Source organism: Tinamus guttatus, unplaced genomic scaffold (genome assembly GCF_059628265.1).
Source record: "Tinamus guttatus ecotype Peru unplaced genomic scaffold, ASM5962826v1 Tinamus_guttatus_pri_ptg000133l, whole genome shotgun sequence".
In the NCBI taxonomy this organism is placed as follows: domain Eukaryota; kingdom Metazoa; phylum Chordata; class Aves; order Tinamiformes; family Tinamidae; genus Tinamus; species Tinamus guttatus.
In genome coordinates this window covers 4,383,244-4,403,525 of record NW_028288667.1, presented here as the reverse complement: position 1 = coordinate 4,403,525, position 20,282 = coordinate 4,383,244, and the positions used below count along the sequence as shown (strand labels likewise).

Below are 20,282 nucleotides of genomic sequence, written 5' to 3'. Positions count from 1 at the left end.
AAGTGGTTAAAACATTTGTTTTAAATTAAACAGCTAAAAACTGCAAGATCTTTAGATAATATGAACACTCTCCTAGTGCTAAATAAAGTAACTTTATATATATCACATACACTAATTCAATGTAAGCCATTTCTTTGGTAAAGGATTTTTTTCTAATTAATAGTGTATACAGTGTTTTCTTTAACTAGTATAAAGAATAATCATAATAATAATTTTAAAAAACCCTTTATCATAAAGACAAACGAAAAGGATTTCAAGGCTCACACGAATATTTACTTATTCTCTGTATGGAGAGCTAAATATGCCCTTATTTCACATCTGTCAGTATTTGCCTATTGAATGTGTTTTCAAGAAAATACTTCCAAAACAGGTCAGAATCTACTTTCAGTCCTGCAAATGGATGATATTAAAAAGATACCAAATATATCCTAACAATATGTTCTCTTCTTTCTGTCTCAATAAATATCATCATTTCTTGCTGAGCTGCTGCCCTTACTGAACCTTTTCAACAGAAGGAAGGTTAAGAAAATGACCCAAAATACCCTGAAAGAATTAGCATAGAAAAACAAGAATGGAGCTATTTCTTTTTTTAATTTGTGATTTATCAAAGTACTAAATATGACAGCAGTATGCAAACATATATATTTGCATTTTTATCTCATTTTAGTAAAAAAAAAAAAAAAAAAAAAAAAAAAAAAAAGACTTACATGAAATAACTATTGAAATAGTATAAGGAAAAGTGATTATTACTATATTGTCAATAATTAACTTATAAATACCTACCTTTATCAGCGCTATAATTTTCTTTATCAAAGGTTTTCAAAGCTTCAAATCCTATCTAATCCTGATTTTTTTTATAGGTAAAAGTACCATTTTATTTGATGAATCTGCATTGGCACATTCATTTTATTTTAACAGACAAAATACCCTCTCCCCACTAAATTCTTAAGGGAGCAGGAAAACTGTAATAAATTTAATGATCATTTTTACTTACAAAAATAAATATTAACAACACATTACCATGGACAAAGACAGGACAAAGACATAGTTACATTTCTTTACATCAAGTATTAATACTGATGAAATGTCAGTCCCGCATCACAGCAAAGTCAAGCTATATAAATTGCTTTGTATGTTCCAAAATTATTCTTTGTGTTGATTAATAAAACTCCTTCAAATCCCTTAATGTCTCGAGGCATCCAAAGCCTCGCATATTTATTTTTAAGAAAGCATGTGTAACATATACATTAAAAACATTTAAAATGCCAAGAGTGATTTATCAGTTCTATAGAGCAATCGCTTACCATGTGGTCCTGTGTACTAATGATGTCTGCAAGTGTTAAGTTATGTTGGGAATGATTTCTTCTGTGACGATTTACCTAAAGAAATACAAGGATTTAAATTTAGAGAGGGTTCAAGTGCATTGCAGATACCGAGGGATCACTGGACACGTACAGCAGGCACACGGAGGCAGGTAGTGTTGAAAACCCATCTTGTTTTAGCACCAGATTTCTGTGAGAACTCGCTCACTGAGCCCCACGTATTGAGGTTCACAGCTACGAGGCTCCACAGACCTCTAGCACCTACCTGCTTCTTTGTAATGTCCACTTGGCAAATTAAACTACAAATTAAACAACTCACAACAATCATCTGAAATTACTTTGCAGCAAAAACCTCAAAGTTTTTAGTCAGGTAGGTGCTGCCGTGCCCATTTTATAGAAGAGGGATGGGGGAATGCTGAGATGTTCATTACAACCCCGAATCACTGACAGAACGAGCAGCAGGAACACAAGTGGGAACGGAACTGAAGGTACCTGGTATATTTAAAATGCTGGAAAGATATTTCAAGCTCTCCATGACTGAAAGACTCTCATTCCACCATGGTTCCCAAGCACCAGGTCCTTGATTTCCCCAACTCCCTCTCTCGACAAATGTTAGAATGTAACAAAACTATCTGGCTTAAAAAGGTGCAGCAGCCTTACAAACCTGCAAATAAAAACAGGTCACCCCAAAGTATGCACACTTTTTTTTTTTAGATTTTTTTTTTGGTAGAACTTTTACATCAACTGGAAGTAGAAATTATATAGTTTGGAGTTGGGGTGCTTTAATATGCAGTGATAGTCTCCTAACTGAAGCAAACAAACAAACAAAATAATAAAAAATAAAAATATGATTTCATCTAGTTTTCACTGTATTCATCATAATGCATTCCCTTTTTCCTATTAAAACAGAGCTAACAAAGTCATAATGTATTCTGTTTATATTTAAGTGTCTGAATATATAAAATGTTCTTAATTAATCCAGAGGGCTACGCTCAAAAAACAGTTAAACATATTATGATCCCATATTTTTTTCCTCCACACATTGCTTTCATGTTTATTTGTAAGCAGTAACATTTGTAAGCCTTGAAATCTATATCCTAGATATTTTGCTCTGCTCTCCTAGTCAGAACTAATGAGCTTAATGAATTACCCGTTCTAAATTTAATACAAACATTTCAAAGAACGAGATAAAACATTTTTCACAATTCAAAAGTTTCTCTGACCTATTTATGAAGAATATCACTTAACAATTTCATTAAGGGTGAGTAACAGCTGGTGACATGGCTGTGTCCTAAAGTGTTTTTCTCTCTTAATATTCTGCATCTTAAGCAATCGAGCTTTCATAAGAAATACTTTAGTTAGTGGCAGTCCCTCCTTTGGGGAGAAAAAAAATGTCAGACCACATTTTCTGTATTTTGCAATCTTGTTTTCAGGAGTGTCATGTTCCTGTTTTATTAGCATGTAGGGTAAACAAGAATGATTTGCTGATGCTATTGAGAGAACTTCTAAGATTACAATCTCTCTGTTTAGATTTTGGAGGGAAGTTAATATTAATGCAAGCAGAGGCATGTATATAAATTCAAAATAAATTAATTCGATTTATCTTTTTTACTTTATGTTTGCTACTCAACAACTCTGAAGGTCCTATAGCACATAAGGCATAAAACTAAACTATTCAGGTCTAGTTCATAGAAAGTCTTTCTTACCCAGATCTCTCGTTCTAATTATTCTTTAACACCCAGCAAAGCATTTCACCCGCTGATGCTTTTCAAAATGTATCATTCACTCATCCAAGTTAAATAAGAAGACACACAATATCTATTTGAACATTCAGCTAGCATCTTCTGCAACCACATGTGTCTGTTGGGGGTCCCACGAGCAACTTTGTGAAGTGCAGGGCCCTGATCGGAGCTTTCAGTCTGCTCTTAGGTTCAGTGATCAGAGCGTCACAAAAAGAAACGTTCCCAATTTTACACACTCTACAAAGAATACCTCATAGGCACTAAATCCATCCACTACCAAATGCAGGAGAGAGACAGTAAAAAGATACTGTTTTAGTAATACTAGCAAATTATTAGTAGTCGTATAATGAGACAATCACAAGATTTACAGGAAACATGAATTAAATTCCAGTTACGGATGCTTTAAAATCTCTTCCCTCTATGCAAAGGAGAGCTTTAAAGGAAAACTGCATGGGTACAACAAGAATGGGCCTCTTACCTGGTTATTTAACATGATTCTTTGGCAATTTTGCTGCAATGCTATCTGCTTCTCTTACAGGGCAAGGTAAAAGAAATCGCACCAAATGTCACTGCTGGCTAGAAGCTAAACTCACACAAGCAAGTCCTGAAGCTCACGAATGCGAACCTGGTTACAGAATTATAATCAAAACCCACAGCCAAAAAACAAGCTTTCCTGGAAAAACATTCCAAGCTATGGTTGGCTTACAAATAGTATTAATGGAAACTTCAACAAAATTCATACTCGCTTCTAGCAATCTTTTGGTTCAGAAATTAAACTTTCAAAAATGGAATCAAAACAGCTTGAAGAAAGCCTTGCAACAACAACAAAGACTATATTGCTTTAGTCCTTAAATTTTGTTAGACCTTATAGAAATTTGCTAACAACTATATTTTGCAACTATCCAAACCACTGAACGAGTTAGTCATGGCACTTCCTTTGTGAAATACTCAGTTCAGCAGTAATAGATTCTTAACAAGAGAACCTGGATGATCGTAGGTCAATATACCCATGTTTATAAATAAATCGTCATTATTCCCTTAGTGCAGCAAAACTGCATATTTAAAGGAAAGCTAACTATTTCCAAGGGTATATTTTTCAGTTACTCAAACATTTAAAGGGAAATTCATGCTTGAGTATGTTCATTCTTTCATGCAGATTTAATAGATAGACCATAAAGAGATGTTTCCAGATTCAAGCTCCATTCGATTATCCTAATAAACGAAAGCAAAACCTAAATAGTATCTGTCACAAGTCCTCTACCTCACCTCGGAGCGTGGCATGAAAGGCCGAGATTTACGAGGGAAGTTTGGGAGATTCCTTTTTGGGAAAGTCAGCTCCTCAGCAGTTTTCTGATGTGATGAACATTCTTCAGTCAGCAACAATGTCACCTGCAGCACTGCAAATCCGCTCGGCGAGCGCCTGCGAGGCTGGGGCAAGTCTGCTCCTGTTAAACTCAGCCTCAGCTGCTCCCCCCTGCCCTTAGCTAAGGGGTATCCATCTCCTACCGGAGCTGTTCTTGCATCCGAGCACGAACCGTCACCCCACGTCCTACCAAGGCAAAGCCCCGGCACCCCGAAGTGAGGGAGCAACCACCTCACAACTGCTCCTTTAACAGAGTAAAATACAATAACCTGATTTCTAATTTCGTTTCTTTCGTGCTCCCGTTTGTTCTTTGAATCATCCCTCTTTTGAGGAGGGTTTCGTCACATCGCTACGAAGTCACTGTTAGTGTCTTCGCATAGGAAGGTGTTGATTTAAAGAGAGACTTGAAGGACTGATTGGGATTTTATTGCCTATTAGAAACATATTTCTGACCTACTTCATCAAAAGCAGTATACTTCTCCTTTGATTTCAACGAAAGCCAGCAAAACCAACTGCCACTTCTCAAAAAGACCAGAGAGGCTGTTCAAGTGCAATCTGCAGCATCCTGCCTAAAATGTTCTCCTGAATTCACTTTATCCCTCAACAACTATGATAATTCTTAAGAACTTCCTAGGTGACACCCAAAAGGGAAAATATTAAATAATCTTCTCATCACAGATTGTTTCTAATCATCTAATTCTAAATATCTAATTCACTGTAGATTATTTACCCCCCAAAACAACCAGCAGCCTGAGAAAAACACCATTTGATCCAACCAACAGCACCTTGTGAAACAGAGCACTTCACAGGAAACTTGAATTACCACCAGGACAAATTCTACCTGCTGGTTCCCCAGTAAATCACTGTCCTGCCTCACCAAAGAGGAGGTTCTCATAGGAGCTTTCATTAGATTTCTACAAAGCTGTTTTCACTCTGTTCGTGTTTTGTCCCTTCTTTTTAGGGGTCTCATCTATTGTTTCATTTCATCGTACACAGACTGTAATAAAGTATCATGGGGATTCCTCCATAAATACCAAAAAAAACAGAGAGGGTCCCTACTGTGGAGAGCTAGCTCCTGAGCATTGCTCAGCTCTGGACCTCATCCAGCAAAGCACTTTGGAATGTCCTTAAGTGGTTTTCTGGATCAGGGCCAGGACACTCAATTCTTTATAGGATCGAACTTTCTGGTGGCAGCTTGAAGGTTTGCAATAAAAGTACAAACTAGTCGCATAAACTTTTGTGAAAAGCCCTCTCTCAGCGACGGAGGGGTGATACCTGATTTAATGATGCCCGTGTCCGTTTCATTCCCGGTCGCTCCAATACAGCGGTGACAGTCTGTAACTGCTTAGATAGAGCAGCTCAACCAAAACATACTGTAGCATTTCTTATAGCACCATCTCTTGAATGGCACCTAGTCTACGTCAAGAGAAGAGAAAATCCTGTAACATTTCATTCACTGCCATGCTTCAAGTGATCTGTTCTGTTTTAGAGATCCGAGTCCCTCATTATCTAGAGATATTATTTGGAAACAACTCTGACATGATATGGTGTCTTTCCTGCTGTGAAAGACTGAGCAAATTCCTTGGGCTTCCTCCTTGGATTGTTCCTCGGCCATTTCAGCAGATGAGCAGGATCCCGTTGAGCTTCAAAAACGGAAGGTGTCACCGGGTGGCCGGCGTGCTCCTGTGCTGCCAGCCCGGCTCCTGCAGCGGGTTAGATCAGCAGACAGTGAAGCACAAAGACCCCAGAGAAGGCTCCTCCGGGCAGGAGCAGGCTCCTCGCCGCACTCACAGCCACCAGCGCCTCCTCCGAAAGGCCCCTCTGCGCCTGCCTTGCTCTGCTAACACTGTCCTCAAGAGGGTTACGTTAGGTCCACGCCACGGGATGCTTCCCTCCTGCCTTGTGCAAAGAGATTTCTTTGGAGGAAGAGGAGTAATGGAGATTACGAGGCAGCGTAACACGATATTAGCTCTTTCTCTGGGAGACTTCCAGAGACAGAAAGGGCAGCATGAGGTACCATTTCATGTGGCCCTCCCCATGGCAGCTCCCTGAACAACCCGCACTGCGCAGGTGACTGCGCTCCGCGCTCGGAAGCGGGAACTGGATGGATGGAGCTTTTGCGCGCTGGCTGCAGACCAGATCATCTCTCCATGGATCATTTAATAAGAAAACCACTTCACACTCCTTACAGGCTTCACTATGTTACGTATCACACACTCTCAGCAGAGCCTGCAGTCTGAAGTCAAGAAAAAGAAATAAAAACCCACAGGACTGTGTTGTATTCCCTCTACATATCTGAGCACATTGGCTTCTACATTCGGTTCAGATTGCCGAAGTCTGTGAAAATAATGATGATGGTTCTGCTTCCCTTGACCTCTTGCTCCCATATAAATCAGAATCCCTGAGACCTTTCCCACGGTATAAGGGTCCCCCTTCGTATTTCAGTCTATGAAGGTAGGTATTTTTTAGGAAGGACATTCAATCATACAGGCATCCTCTCCAGCTTCAAAACTTACTGTGAACAAGTGTCACAATTGTTTTAATGAGAATATAACCAGATTTATTCAGCTGTTTCATGCGGGAGCTATAAGAGCAAAGTAATTATTCAGATTCTGAGTTAAATTTCAGCCAGTAATTAAGACAGACCGTGTGATCAGAGAAGAAATGATTAGGAGTTTGATCACAAAGCATGGTCTGTTTGAAGCTATGGCATCTTCTTTCACAAAATGTTTGGAGAGATTCATGGTCACGGATATTTTAACTCCGTGGATAAGGCTAAGAACTCTTACAGACACCAGTATCTGGCAGGAGGTATTTTCCTACATTAATGGCGTGCTGAGGAGCAGATTTTCCCTAGAGCGGGAGGTCTTTTGTTCCTCTCTAGCTACTCAAATGGACTTTGATACTTGTCCAACTGATCCTTGCTTTGAGGGAGTCCCAGCTGATATCGTTGGCTTCATTTTTAGCCTTTTTAAGAGCAGGAGATCTGCCAAAACTGTATCTAGAACAGGGGACACGGCTGCAAAGGTTCTTACCACCCATGTAAGTTAGAGAAATCCTACGGCTGCTCTAAACTTGACTGTGGATCCCTAAGATTCCGGCATCTGGGGGCTGAGGGAATCACAAAGGCACCAACAGCTGGTGTGCCTCTAATCCTCAGCTTTTCCATTCCAGCTGGAATTCAAACTGGAACCTGCTATCAAAGCTTCAATATGCTTTAATTGTATCAAATACAATACCCATTGATTCCAGAAAAAAATACATTTTAATTGGGGGGGATTGAAGGGGAGTGAGGGCTATGCATTGGTACTTGATTTTTCTAGGCTATAGCCTGTAATACCTAACAAATACAGCAATATGCACACTGTGACAGTACTCAACCAGCAATAAATATATACGTATATAATTAAGGAAAATACATTGATACGTTGCTTATTCAGATTTTTCTGTTTTAATGTAGTTCGTGCTTCTAGTTAACCACAATATTACCATATATTAATCTTAACTCCTGCAGGCATTTGGCATTGCAGATGACAGGGGAAATAAATAAGGAGTTTTTAAAGAAAGAGCAAAAATGCAACAGACATCAGTATTTCAATATTCTTTGCCACTGTCATGTAAGTGTGCAAAAAATGTATTCCTTGATTAACATCAAGGTAATGTCTGTAAAAGGTAGAAACCAAAGTTAATGAAGACAGAGAGCAATGACAGACCCTCTTTGTTTCCCCTTTGGATCTTAGAAAAATAAAGAAAACATATGAGGAAACTTGGTTATGACAGCTACTGTGTCAACAACTCTGACCTGCAACTGTACCCCAAAAGAGTATCCCCTGGGCAGAGGGGCAGACAAAATCATTAAAACTTAATAATGTGCAAAAACAACAGAGGAAAAAAAATGCCTTTTCAAAATGACATCCAGCACACACACTACAATGAGAACGCAGTCAAAAGCTCAGTCTTTTCTGAAAGGACCATCATAACAGAAACAGCCTAATTAACATTGATGTCACACTCCTGTAAGTCCTCAGTTACTACACACTATATAAATACCTTTGAATAAAATGTTGTTGAGACTGCTAGGCGACTGCACGATCCTCTCTAGCGGATGCTACATTAACGTATCCTTATCTTGCCTGCCTAATTCTTTCTCCCGGATTTAAACAAGTCAAAAAACTCACCTTATGCTACTGCAGAAGCAATTTTTATTTTTGAAGGTTAATCCAACTCAGCAGGATTTAGGGATGGCACTTTTGCTTGGTCGTAGGCATGTTGGCTCAGGCCAGACAGCTGTTTGGACATTCTCCACTGGGAATCTTGCCCTCAACACCCACAGTTGATGCACATACATGGTCTACTGGCTGCCTACTTCCATGCCCATCTGTTCAGATGGCATGGTGCCCACTCACAAGTTCGCTGGATCCTTGCCCTTAGTGTGGAGATGCCAGGCAATGATGGGCTTAGATGGGCAGCCTGCAAAATCCTGAAAGTGATCATTTGTTTCCTGTAGGAAGTCCTTCCTCTGCGGTAGCGCTGGAGCATGGACACCACATGCTACCCTGCACTTAATAACACCTGTGGACATGTGTGTGCCAGAAACACAAAGGGGAAAAACACTAAAAAAGGGAGGGAAAAAAGGCAAATATACAAAGAAATCACAAAGATTCCCATTTAAGATTCGACACTGCAAAGTGCAGGAGAAAGCTACCTGAGCCCACCTCAATCCACCTGGCTCCATGAAGGAGGGCACAGAGTAGCTGACATAATCTCCCAGCACTAGACGCCTGTTCAAAACCCAACTGAGTTGGGTTAAATCGAGCTTGGACATGGGGAATGAAGCAATAAAGAAGGTCATGCTGAAAGAAGAGTGAAGCAAACCAAACCTTTCTAAAGTTTTACACTACCAGGGCACATTCCACATATAAATCACTGCATAAAATATTCCATGGAAATCGGTCTCACCAATACATAAAGGTGGAGGGTAAACAAGAGTTGGTTAAACAAAGAACAACCTTAAGTTGTGCCATTGCCTGGACAAATAATATCTCAGCCAGATCTAATTAGTAATAAGCTATATATCCTCTTTTTATAAAAAACAGCAGAGAAGAAAAGTTTCTGTATCTGCATTTTTAAGTGATAAAAGATAACCACATGCAGATATCCTAGGAAAATGTAGCAATAGTGGAATCAAAACATTATTTTCTTCCCAAAGAAAGTTTGATTAGCAGTTATACACATAGTCATAACCTTAAATAGTGAAGTACATGATTATTTAGTGTTTTCTATCCATTAATTATCCTAAAGACTATATTTATTAAAAATTAATTGAAATTATTTGAACATTTAATGTGTTTATAGATGTATTTTTACTGACCATGCAGAGCTCTCTTAGGTACCCCATCATACAATGTATGGGATTCAAAAGAAAAGGTTTATACTTTAGTTCATTGTGTTTGACTGGTTGCCTGAAACTTTTCAAAGCAAGGAAAAGAAAAATCAGAGAGCTATCAATAGAGAATACTTCCAAAGGAGTAGTCCAGGACCCCTAGTTTCTGCCAGCTCTCTGGCAAAGAAGCTAGCACAATTAGAAACTCTCACAGAAAACTGAGTAAAAATACCAAACAAAATATATTTGCTAAATGATTATAGCAAGTGGTTTTTTTTGTTTGTTTGTTTGTTTTGTTTGTTTGTTTTTAAGCCTGCCCTCCCTTGCAGGGGGCACCCCAACGCCGTTCGGATGCTCGTTAGCAGGCTGGAAAGAGCTCCAGAAGAGGCAGTAGGGCTGGAGGCGCAGCCTGGCTCGGGGCTCTGCTCTCGTGAGCCGTCGGGGCTCGCGGGCACATTTGGGCTGGGTCTAACCGAGTGTTCACTCTGGGGTGACCGGCTCCGAGAGCTGGGCTGCCCCAAAGAGCTGCTTTCTGGGCAGAAAAGCGTCCAGCGACCGCGGCCGAGCGCACGGAAGCGCGGCCCAAAACGTCCTGGCTCCCCAGCGAAACGGGATTCAGCTGGAACATGAGCCAAGCAAGTCTCTCTGAATGTCCAGCATCAAAAAAGAAACTGAATAATAACTGCTTTGTGCTCGGTTCCAAGCTTAGCTACTATAGGAATAATAAATAAATGTAAACACAAAAAGACAATACCATAGTAGGTCTCTCCATTTCTAACCATTAGGTTGATGACTCCATGTAACGCAGGAGTAAAACAATGGGTTTGCAATGGAAAAAACCTTGATTTGTAAGTATAGATATTTTCACTGACAAAATATGTTCTTAATGTGATTGGAAAGAATATCTTCTAACACAGGTTACAACTGAAAACCCCACAGCTAAATATAGATCTTATTAAAAACTACTTAGAGACAATAATTAGAGACTGTATAATATAATACAGAATCACTTGGATACCTGTCAACTTGATAATATCTAGATGGCCATCTAGCTTGCCACCTGCTCCCCTTCCCTTTGCACTAATAACCTGAGGAAGCTTCTGTAGCAGTGATTTTTTGTTGTTGTTTTGCAGTCGCTTCATCTTGGTCCTGTCACGTCTCACAAAGTCAGTGTCACAGATTAGTGTTGTCCAGGGGCTCAAGAGAACACTCATGGGAGAGGAAAGGAGGACGCCAAACTCTCCAACAGATTTTCCCAGGTGCCATTATAATGACTAATGTAAAAATGACAGGCAGAAAAATGACTGATCTATTTAAAATAGCTTTTTTAGCAAATGGTCAGTTAGCAGAAGACTATTTGGCATCACGATATTCTGCTAGAAAAAGTGAAATATTTAAAAGCTTAGATTTCCTTTATATTCTCAGTTTTATATCTAACCTAACACTGTAGCAAACTAAACAGAACAGTAGTGATTGCTAATACTGTTGTGTAGCTCTGAGATACTCTACATGTAATTTACCTTCTTCTCACACACCCCAAAAAATGGATATTCCGGCACCTTTACTAAAATCTACTGACAGATTCAAGTCCCATAATATAAAGATGAAACTTTTTTTAATACCAAACTTATTTCCTGAAGCCTGATGGCCCTTTTAGGGCTCTTGATTTGGTTCTTTGCTGCATAGACTAAAAAGTGTCACCCACTTGTGTTTTTGCAAACAAAGAACTAGGATTGCAAAAGATCACTATCGTTCATATCGCCTGAGCACTATTATCTGTACTATAAGAAACACTTAAAGAAACACTTCAAGTGCTACACTTTTCCTCTGCTTGTTGTACTAATCCAGAAATTAGTTCATATATTTAAGACAGCATATAAGAAAGTGCACATTTCTGATCTGAGCCCACTGAATCTCCTGGCGTTACTCTTTTATCATTACATTGATATCTACTGTATTAACGTTATGTGATTTGCTAAAGAAAAGAAGAAATGGAATTATCCTGTTTGAAACCTCCAAAGCGTCTAGACAGACTGGAAATTGCCACTGATTTGATTTTCCTCATTTTGTTCTGGTAGGGAAGTCACCTACCCTACATATAACAGAAAACCCTCCACAAAGCAAGCACCACCCATAGTGGGAAACGCAGGTACAAACGTGATGGGCTGAATGTGCTGTCGGAGAAGTCACCTACTCGAGCTGAAGACCAAAATCCTCAAGAAAATGAATAAGCACAACAAAGACATAAATAAATATTTCTAGAGTGAAGGGAAAAGGACCTTCTACTTGAGACCTTGCTTATTCACACCTAGCGTGTGCCAACTTTGTCCCTCTTTTGTCTCCTGTTGCAGAACTGCACCAGGCCAAGCAGCTCATAACACAGACACGGCAAGCAAGCCTGAGCAAGAGCCTTTTTAATAGAAATTGCACAACTTTACCTGTCGTTGCATCTTCTTCAGTCTTCCCAAACTCACTGAACTTCACTTGCGGCAGTGTTTGAAAGACATTTAGCTGATTACGGATGATGGTAGCTGGGAAAACCGCGGCGAGGTTACGTCTCCAAAAAGTCTGTTCTGTGCTACTGTCTTAGGTGTATCTGGCTACATCCCACCAAACCTGCTCAACACTGGGCTCTAGATCCCAGTTATCCTTGAAATCACTCTCTAACCCATCAGGAAAATTGTGAGTGCTGGCTAAACCTTCTCCTCAATATTTCAGAGTGCTAAAATGTGCTTTAATTCTCAGTTAAATTTTTCTGTTCTGAATTTTAGAGACTTCATCTTATTAGCCTTTTCCTGCTACATCAAAAAAAAAAAAAACCCTTTGATGCCCAATATTGTTCCTATATGTAGGTAAGTGTGCAACCAAATTTCCCTTCAAAATCTTTCAGAAATTTCATTTCTTAAATACCATGAAGTCTGGAGGACATACACTGGTCAAATATTATTTCCAACCTTCAACAATATTCTCGCTCTTGCTAATCTCCATTATTTTAGACAAATGTTAACAAGTGGAGACCACAAATGTGGTCTCATAGTTATATTATTCTATTTACTTCTATATCATCAGTAAAAAGAGTGATTAGTGTCAAGCTCACTACTAGTCCCTGGAGAACAGCTCTAAAAATCCACCCGGTTGATGATGATTCTCCAGAGACTACGCTCTGAGATGTGTAAATTAATCAGTTCTTAATCCATTTAACGTGTGCTTTACTGATACAGCACACAGCTAATATTTAATCAGAATGTCACAAACTATTAAGTGACTTACCAAGTTTGGGTATGCACCATGAATATGCAAGTTTCAACAAAACCTGCATCAACAAGTTTTGCATCAATGTTTTATTTTTTGAAATTTTCTTTTTCATTAAATCATGGTATTTATATACAAACATAAACTTATATATACCTAAATTTCTGAAAACAACCTTTCTGCTAGTTGACCCCGTACTTTCTGAGGCTAAGCTGGCTATATAACTAATCATTCCATTTTCCCTTTAAAAATACAGGCACAAAGATCCCTTTTCTAAGCCTTTCACAAGTTCCATGGCAATCTGAGTTTCATTTAAAATTGAAATCAAGCTGCAAAGATCACCGTGGAGAACTCTAAGGCCCTACCATTACAGTTACCTAAATTTGCTTCAATTTTGCTGAATTTTTCTAAGATATTCATCACTGGAAGGCATAATTCACCTTTCTTTCTTTTCTCCAATCTCTTTCTACAATAAATGCCATTAAAAAAATAATTAATATATTTCAGTTTGTAATACGCAGATTGCGTGATTATAGATATATTAAAGGATGAATCCATTCCCATGATTTCTTATAAAACAGAACTAACTCAAATCTACAATTTCCACACGCTGAAATGATAAAAAGGATTTTGCAGGACACTGCAATTTTGTACAATCATTTCTTTATCTGCAAGGAAAGTCGCCAAATCAAAAATGAAGTAATTTGTATCTCATTTATGCAGGTGTATATGACTGCGGAAGACAGAAGCTATTTGGCATTGTCATGCCTATTTTTAATATATCTGCTTATATCTTGTTTAGTCTTAAGCATGTGCATGCTAATATAGCATACAGTAGAAGATAAATTTTCCTAAATTATAATTCCTTCAATAATATATTATGCATTACCATAGAAACTAATTTGCAAACTATTTTCTACGTGGATCTAGAAGTACCGAAATTAAAGCATTTTAGGATATTTATTCAGAGCCCTGTTTAAATAGCAGTATACAGAAGAACATTCCCTTCACAGCTGAAATATTCAAAATACTCCAAAAGGAGCCTGACGTAAAAAATTCTAGTCCAACTATGTAATTGTCAGACTTATAAACCTGGTCATACACATACATAGAGACTGATGTAAATATTCTGAGAAAATAGCATAAAGATACATGTAATTCTAGGAGGCTTGTTATGGCCAGTGGGGAGTGTAAATGGTTGTTTGTATATCCAGCACTGTGCGAATTCATGCATTTATCACAGAGATACAGACAGGAGTGCATGACATTATGGGGGGGTGTTTTAGGGGGGACTTATTTCTTTTAATAACTACTAAAAGATTAATAGGTTGTCAAAGAGATCTCTCATATATAGACTTTTCTAGTCTTCAAATTGCTTACATATGCTTTGTAAGTGATATTTTTCCGAGCCTAACACCCTCTGTTTTGTAGGTCATACGGATATCTGCAGACTGTGAGGACACTGAAGGCGCTTGTCCTTTAGCCTTCTGCCTCACAACATGATTGAGCATCCATATACCTTACAACCATACACCCTGTCGAGTGTTATTCTCTTACATATCACAATTTACCTCGCTTTCTCCACTGAAACATGCAACCAAGCTGAGCAACAAGCTGCTTCAGCTGCCATGTCATTTCAGTTTTTACACATCTTCTCTTTTTATGTGTGCTCCACATCTCAGTGATGTCTCATCTCCCCATTCCACCGCCATAGGCTACAAGTCAGGAACAAAGCTAAGACTCAATGTCAAACAGAGGGAAAATGGGAAAATATCATAGAAGGGAAAATTAATGGGCACAAGCACAACTCAAACTTCCATCCTTATGGGCTTTGCAACCTCCCATTCTTTAGTCAAACCTGAAGTATAAAAAACACCTTAAAAAGTATTCAGCTCAGGAAAATAAAATTCAGAAAAAAAAAGAAATTTATGCTTGTATATTTTTACATGCAAATATAAAATTAATATTAATTAAATGCCAAATTAATTTTTCCTCCACTCCACAAATGATCTCATCATCCCTCCTTGTAAGTACACCAAAAGCAGAGGCTCACATACCCAAAAAGCCTCAGTGATTTCTAATCCCAAATCCAGGATGAGAAGTGATGAAGTTCCAGGCTGAAATCATGCTTCCCAAATCAGACTTCCCTGCTCAAACTGGAACCCTCCTTTTATTTCAATGGAGAAACAATTTCAGAGTTAAATGCACGTATCTATCTTGACAATCCTGGTTAGTTCAAAATGCTACTTTTTTTTTTTCTACTGGCTTTAAATATTTTCTGTCACAAACATTTTTATTTTTCAAGAAACTTGCAATGATTACAACCTATATTTAGAAAAATAAAACTAAAAAGACAAAAAAAACAAAAACAAAAACAAAGAAAAACAAACAAAAAAACAGAACACTTCTAAGGGGCAGTACTACATTCATTGATTACACAGGATCATGGCCCTAGACTACAGATTAATTTAATTGAATTGCTAATGGTATCTAATTTGAGACATCAAATTTAAAAAAAAAAAAAAAAGGAATATATGTACTTGCAACAAAAGCAGAGATCCCAGAGCATACCAACACATAGGGAAAAGTGGATCTTTCTTGTCTTTCTTGTTGTTACTCTCACATTACACAGATACTTCACCTAGAAAAAAGTACAGTTTTATTCAGAACCCCCTCTAGTAACCCTCCTCTTTCTGTAGCTCCCCAAAATCAGAGTCTGGCTAAGCAGAAGAGTAAATACTAATACGACAATTATTAACGTATCAGGTTCTTGGCTCCAGATGCTTGATCAGTAAATGAGTTAGCTGGGTCAGCTGAATCATCTTCCCTTCGCACGAGAGGCAACACCAAACCCTTCATCCTCCCCAGCAGGCATTACCTCGACATCAGGAATACAAGCTTAAAAAACTTCTAAATTTCATTAATTGATTTTCTTATCTTTTTACTGTCTGAAATGTGAGTGCTCATACTTGGGAACTGCCATGTTTTAACCACAAGCTTAAAACAGACAAAGCTTTTCACATCCTTTAGACGGCCAAATCGGAGTGGATAAATAAAACGCTGCATTTTTGGGGGGGGTGCTTGTATTCAAGCTGCATCTTCGCCCTGTTTATTAAGTAATCATTCCTGGGTACAAGTGTCAACACAATTTACGTTTTGAATAATGTGCAGCAGATAACCTCAATTAACAAGTAATTAGAGTCATTTTCCTATTAAGCAGTTTCCCTAATTGTTTTTGAAACCTGGAACTAAAATTGTAATAAATAATAAGTGGCCAAAACATGTCCCTGCATTAGCTTAATCCAGGCTCTTCCATTGGTGCCCGTGAAAAATACAGCAGACATAAGGGCTAAATATTCACTGTGCACGGGAGGGAAAAGGATGTTTTGTGGCTAGAGACCTCAGCACAGCCCAGTGTTTTCCTGTGTTTCTTCATGTTTTACCCCCTCAATATGAGCCCGTTTCCTTCCTCTTCCTTCTCTCTTTTCCCCTCCATCATCCCTTACACAAACACCTTGCACAGAAAGCCATGGACTTAATCATTACTGTAGATTGACTAGAGCTTATCAGGAAAAAGCCACTGCACAGTAAATACACAGGGTATCTTTCCTGCCAAACTATAGTCTCTAGCACAAATTAATTTGATATCTCATATTCTGACTTGCCAGCATACTATACACCTGCTTACATAAAAGAATAAACGAGTTGTGCTTTCTGTTCCATTGTACAGGCAATTTGTTGTTTTGCCACTAATGATTGGAAAAGCCTCCTTCCCTTTGATATCTGTCTTTAAATGGATGTCACATACCAATTACTGTAGATGACCTCAGAGAACATAAAAATTTCAGATGTATTTCTCTGCTTGTGCTGCATGAACTCATGAAAAATACCTATCTCGCATTCTGGCTGTCGTTGCCAAAAAAGAAGAAAAAAAGAAAAATCTAGTTAAATCCTAAAAGGAATCCAGCAGCTGCTCTTCACCCTAAGCCAAAACAAACAAGCAAAGTAAAAACTAACAGAAAACCTACCCAGAAATCCCAGCACTACAGAAAAAAGCAAGTGCAATAATATTCTCTTCTCCTACAAACCTCAACCTTTGTCAAAGCCTCGGGTCTTGCAGATATATTTATCACAATTGCAGATGGAGAGCTGTACTGATAGGATATACCACTTTCCCCTGACAACGGGCAAAGGGAATAATTTCTAACAGTCCAGCAAGAAAAAGCAGTGCTTATGACAGCCCTGAAAATGCACTCAATTAGTATATTTCTAACTAGACCATCCCAATACAGTAGATACTTTGTTGTCATCTCTAAGAATATAGGTAATTAAGTTAGCCAGGGAAGAGTAAAGGAGCTTTTTCCTCTTTTTGTAAAATTCTTGATAGGGTAATAAACCAAAAATAACCCTTTAAAATAAAAAGCAAATGTCATAAGAAGATATGCCAAGAAATTCCAGGAAAAAAAAATATCTGGCAGGTACAGGAGGACGTGAGCTGCTCAAAAGGAATACAAACATTTAAATAAAATATCTTGCTGGAAATTAGGCTTTGTGAGAAATCCCATTGACTTCTTTTAAGTCATCTTATTAAAAGGTCTATTAATGCTTGGCTTGCACTTTGTGGCTATGAGAGATGTTGGAATGAAGAGCTATCAAAGGTGACTATCAAAGTTGTTTTTTTTTTTTTTCCCCTCTTTTTTCCATTTAACTTTTTCTAACTATTAAGCCACTCATTTCGTGGAGACAATCATTAGTGTCTTTAATGTGAAACAAAGCTTCTGGATAAGAGCTGCTAGCTGAAGATCAATATGAAAGATATCATTTCAGTTACAGCTTTAATAACTGTAACAATAGGGAGCCTGGCATTGCTGGCTTTATGCATTAATGTAATTTAGAATCTACCAGGTACAAATCTTATCAAACATTAGCAGTGACTGCACTGGGATTTTCTAGGTAAGGAAACTGTGTGATAAATGGAAAATATTTTAAAGGTAAATTTTCAAGTAATCAGGCTCATCCACCATCAAATTGTGAAAGAATTTACATGAAGAAAAATAAAAACAAAAGAGATCCTTGGGCAATGGTGGCAGGTCTTAATGAACTGGTGTGCACATGTGTAATACGTTCCCAGTATACCAGTCTGCCTCTCTCATTTAAATCGTCATAAGGCTCAAACGACCCACAAGACCAGAGGATTAGAAGCCAGAGCCAAATCCAGGGCAATTACAGATATCAGAGCAACAATATACTGTATTGTAGTAACAATTTCTGCCTCTAGGCTTTGCTGAGCCCGCAAAAGAGAGGATCCGCATGGGAAACCAGTAACACTCACCTGAACATTTCGACTACGCCACAGAATAGATGAGGAATTTTCTCCTAACTTGTCCCACAAGGACAACACAAAAGCTCTAGAAAAGCAGCCCTTCCTCAAGCCCAGGCTCTGCTGCTTCAGCCTGTCCACCTGGGGCAGTCATCAGTGCCCTGATCTCCCAAAGCTGCAGCAAATTTACTCTTCCCACCTTTTTTGGGCCCTCCTGCACCCAAATCCCTCCCCTTTTGCAACCACTGCCCAACGTTCTCACACCTTTCACCTTTCTATGGTAGCACCATCCTTACTTTCCTTCAACAGCTCATCTGCAACCACACTGGTTCTCTTCCCAGCTCTTCCAATTCCTGATCAAAAGAAAACAAACAAAAGAGAATATCCACCCCGAAAAGGTTAAAACAAACTTTGTGGGTTTTAGTTCTTCACTACAAAAGTATTCTTAAAAACTGATGCAACCAACTGGCAGTTTTTAAACCAAAGTGTTTAACTTGTGTCCAAATGTCTTCAGGTTTTAGTGCTTACAGGTGGCCACTGTAGATTTATTTTTTAATTTTGAGAAAGATCTAAACTGGGAACACTGAATTTTCAGTTTATCATTCGCTGATAAAAAATGGAAAGCTCAAAGTTGAAGTAGCCAGCTACTGGAAAGAGTTGGCACCTGGCACTTTAATTTTTAAACATGGGGGTTTTTGTGTGTGTAATGAGGTTATAAAGTAAAAGTGTGACTTCAGAATCACAATCAAGAAGAATGAGCTCCTAAGAAACGCTCATCTGAAGCTCGGTTGGTCCAAAACTCAGGTTTGGTTCAAATAAATGCAGAAAAGTTTGGATGCTTGTCTGGGTTTTCTACCTGCCTTGGGGCTAGAAATGTCATGAGAACAGATTCTCTCATCACAGCTGCAGTACTTTCATTTCTGGCCAGGCATGAAATATCCAGGAAAACAATCTTTCTTACGGTGTTCTGGGAGAGGAATGTGAGGGAAAATGGGATAGAGCATTTCACAGTCCTTCAAATTTGGTTCCAAAAGTGGAGGAAGATGCAGAGAATAGAAGGGATGGCATATTTTTTGCTTTATTTTGGGTTTCTGCTGTATTCCTAAATGCAACTTTCCATTGTAGCTTTCAGGGTGCGGAGCACAATGATAGACCTTAAAAGCACTGCAAGAAGGGCTTAACCTTTTCAAAATTTTGGCCTCATTCAGTACCGTCTTAAGGTAACAAATATATATTTGTGCTATTGGTACAAATAAACCATAATAAAACCAATAAACCAAACTGAACCATAAAGAAAATATAATAATTTGGGCACTTTTCACAGACTGCAAAAATTAAGTTCCCTCTTTTAACTCACATCTTAGGGCCTCTGGTGCTTTCAAGGGGAAGATCTGAACTCCATTCTCCGTATGGATGTGAAATTGTAGAGAGCACATCCATAAATACAAAATCATAGATGATCAAGGCTTACTTTCATTAAGGATCTCAACCTTACTAAACGAGAAGTCAAACAGAAAATAAAATATTATCATGTCAACATTGCTAGGTCTGATCCTGCCCTTATGGCTCCTGCAGAAGAACCACTGATTTCAAAGGGAATTTCATCTGATTAAGGCTAGCAGTATTTTTGCTGTCGACTCTTTCTCTAAGAATAAGCACACTGCCTAACAAGGACGCTCTCATGTCTGCTTTAAAATCTCTTCCCAATATATTAAGCAACATTTGGTGAGCACGCCTCTATATTGTGCAACAGCGCATGTATTTAGGGCATGCACAGAGTAATCTTGCCTCCATTTCCTTATGTTAGCGGTGCAATTATTTCGCTGCAGTATTAAAACAAACAAAAAAAAAAGCCTGGTTCTTTACCTCTCCTGTCATGTTGCATTGGGTTATTTTGTGT

The 20,282-nt window shown here is 38.5% G+C and overlaps 1 protein-coding gene across 2 annotated transcripts in view; it reads right to left on the bottom strand.

The window, feature by feature from the left end:
* The window catches only part of ARHGAP15 (Rho GTPase activating protein 15), a 301,475-nt gene that overhangs the window by 256,012 nt on the left and 25,181 nt on the right, over nt 1-20,282 (bottom strand). For both annotated transcript variants that reach the window (XM_088521808.1, XM_088521809.1), the window contains exon 3: nt 1,305-1,379. In XM_088521808.1, coding sequence (XP_088377934.1) covers nt 1,305-1,379 — 75 coding nt within the window. The remainder of the gene's footprint in view (nt 1-1,304; nt 1,380-20,282) is intronic.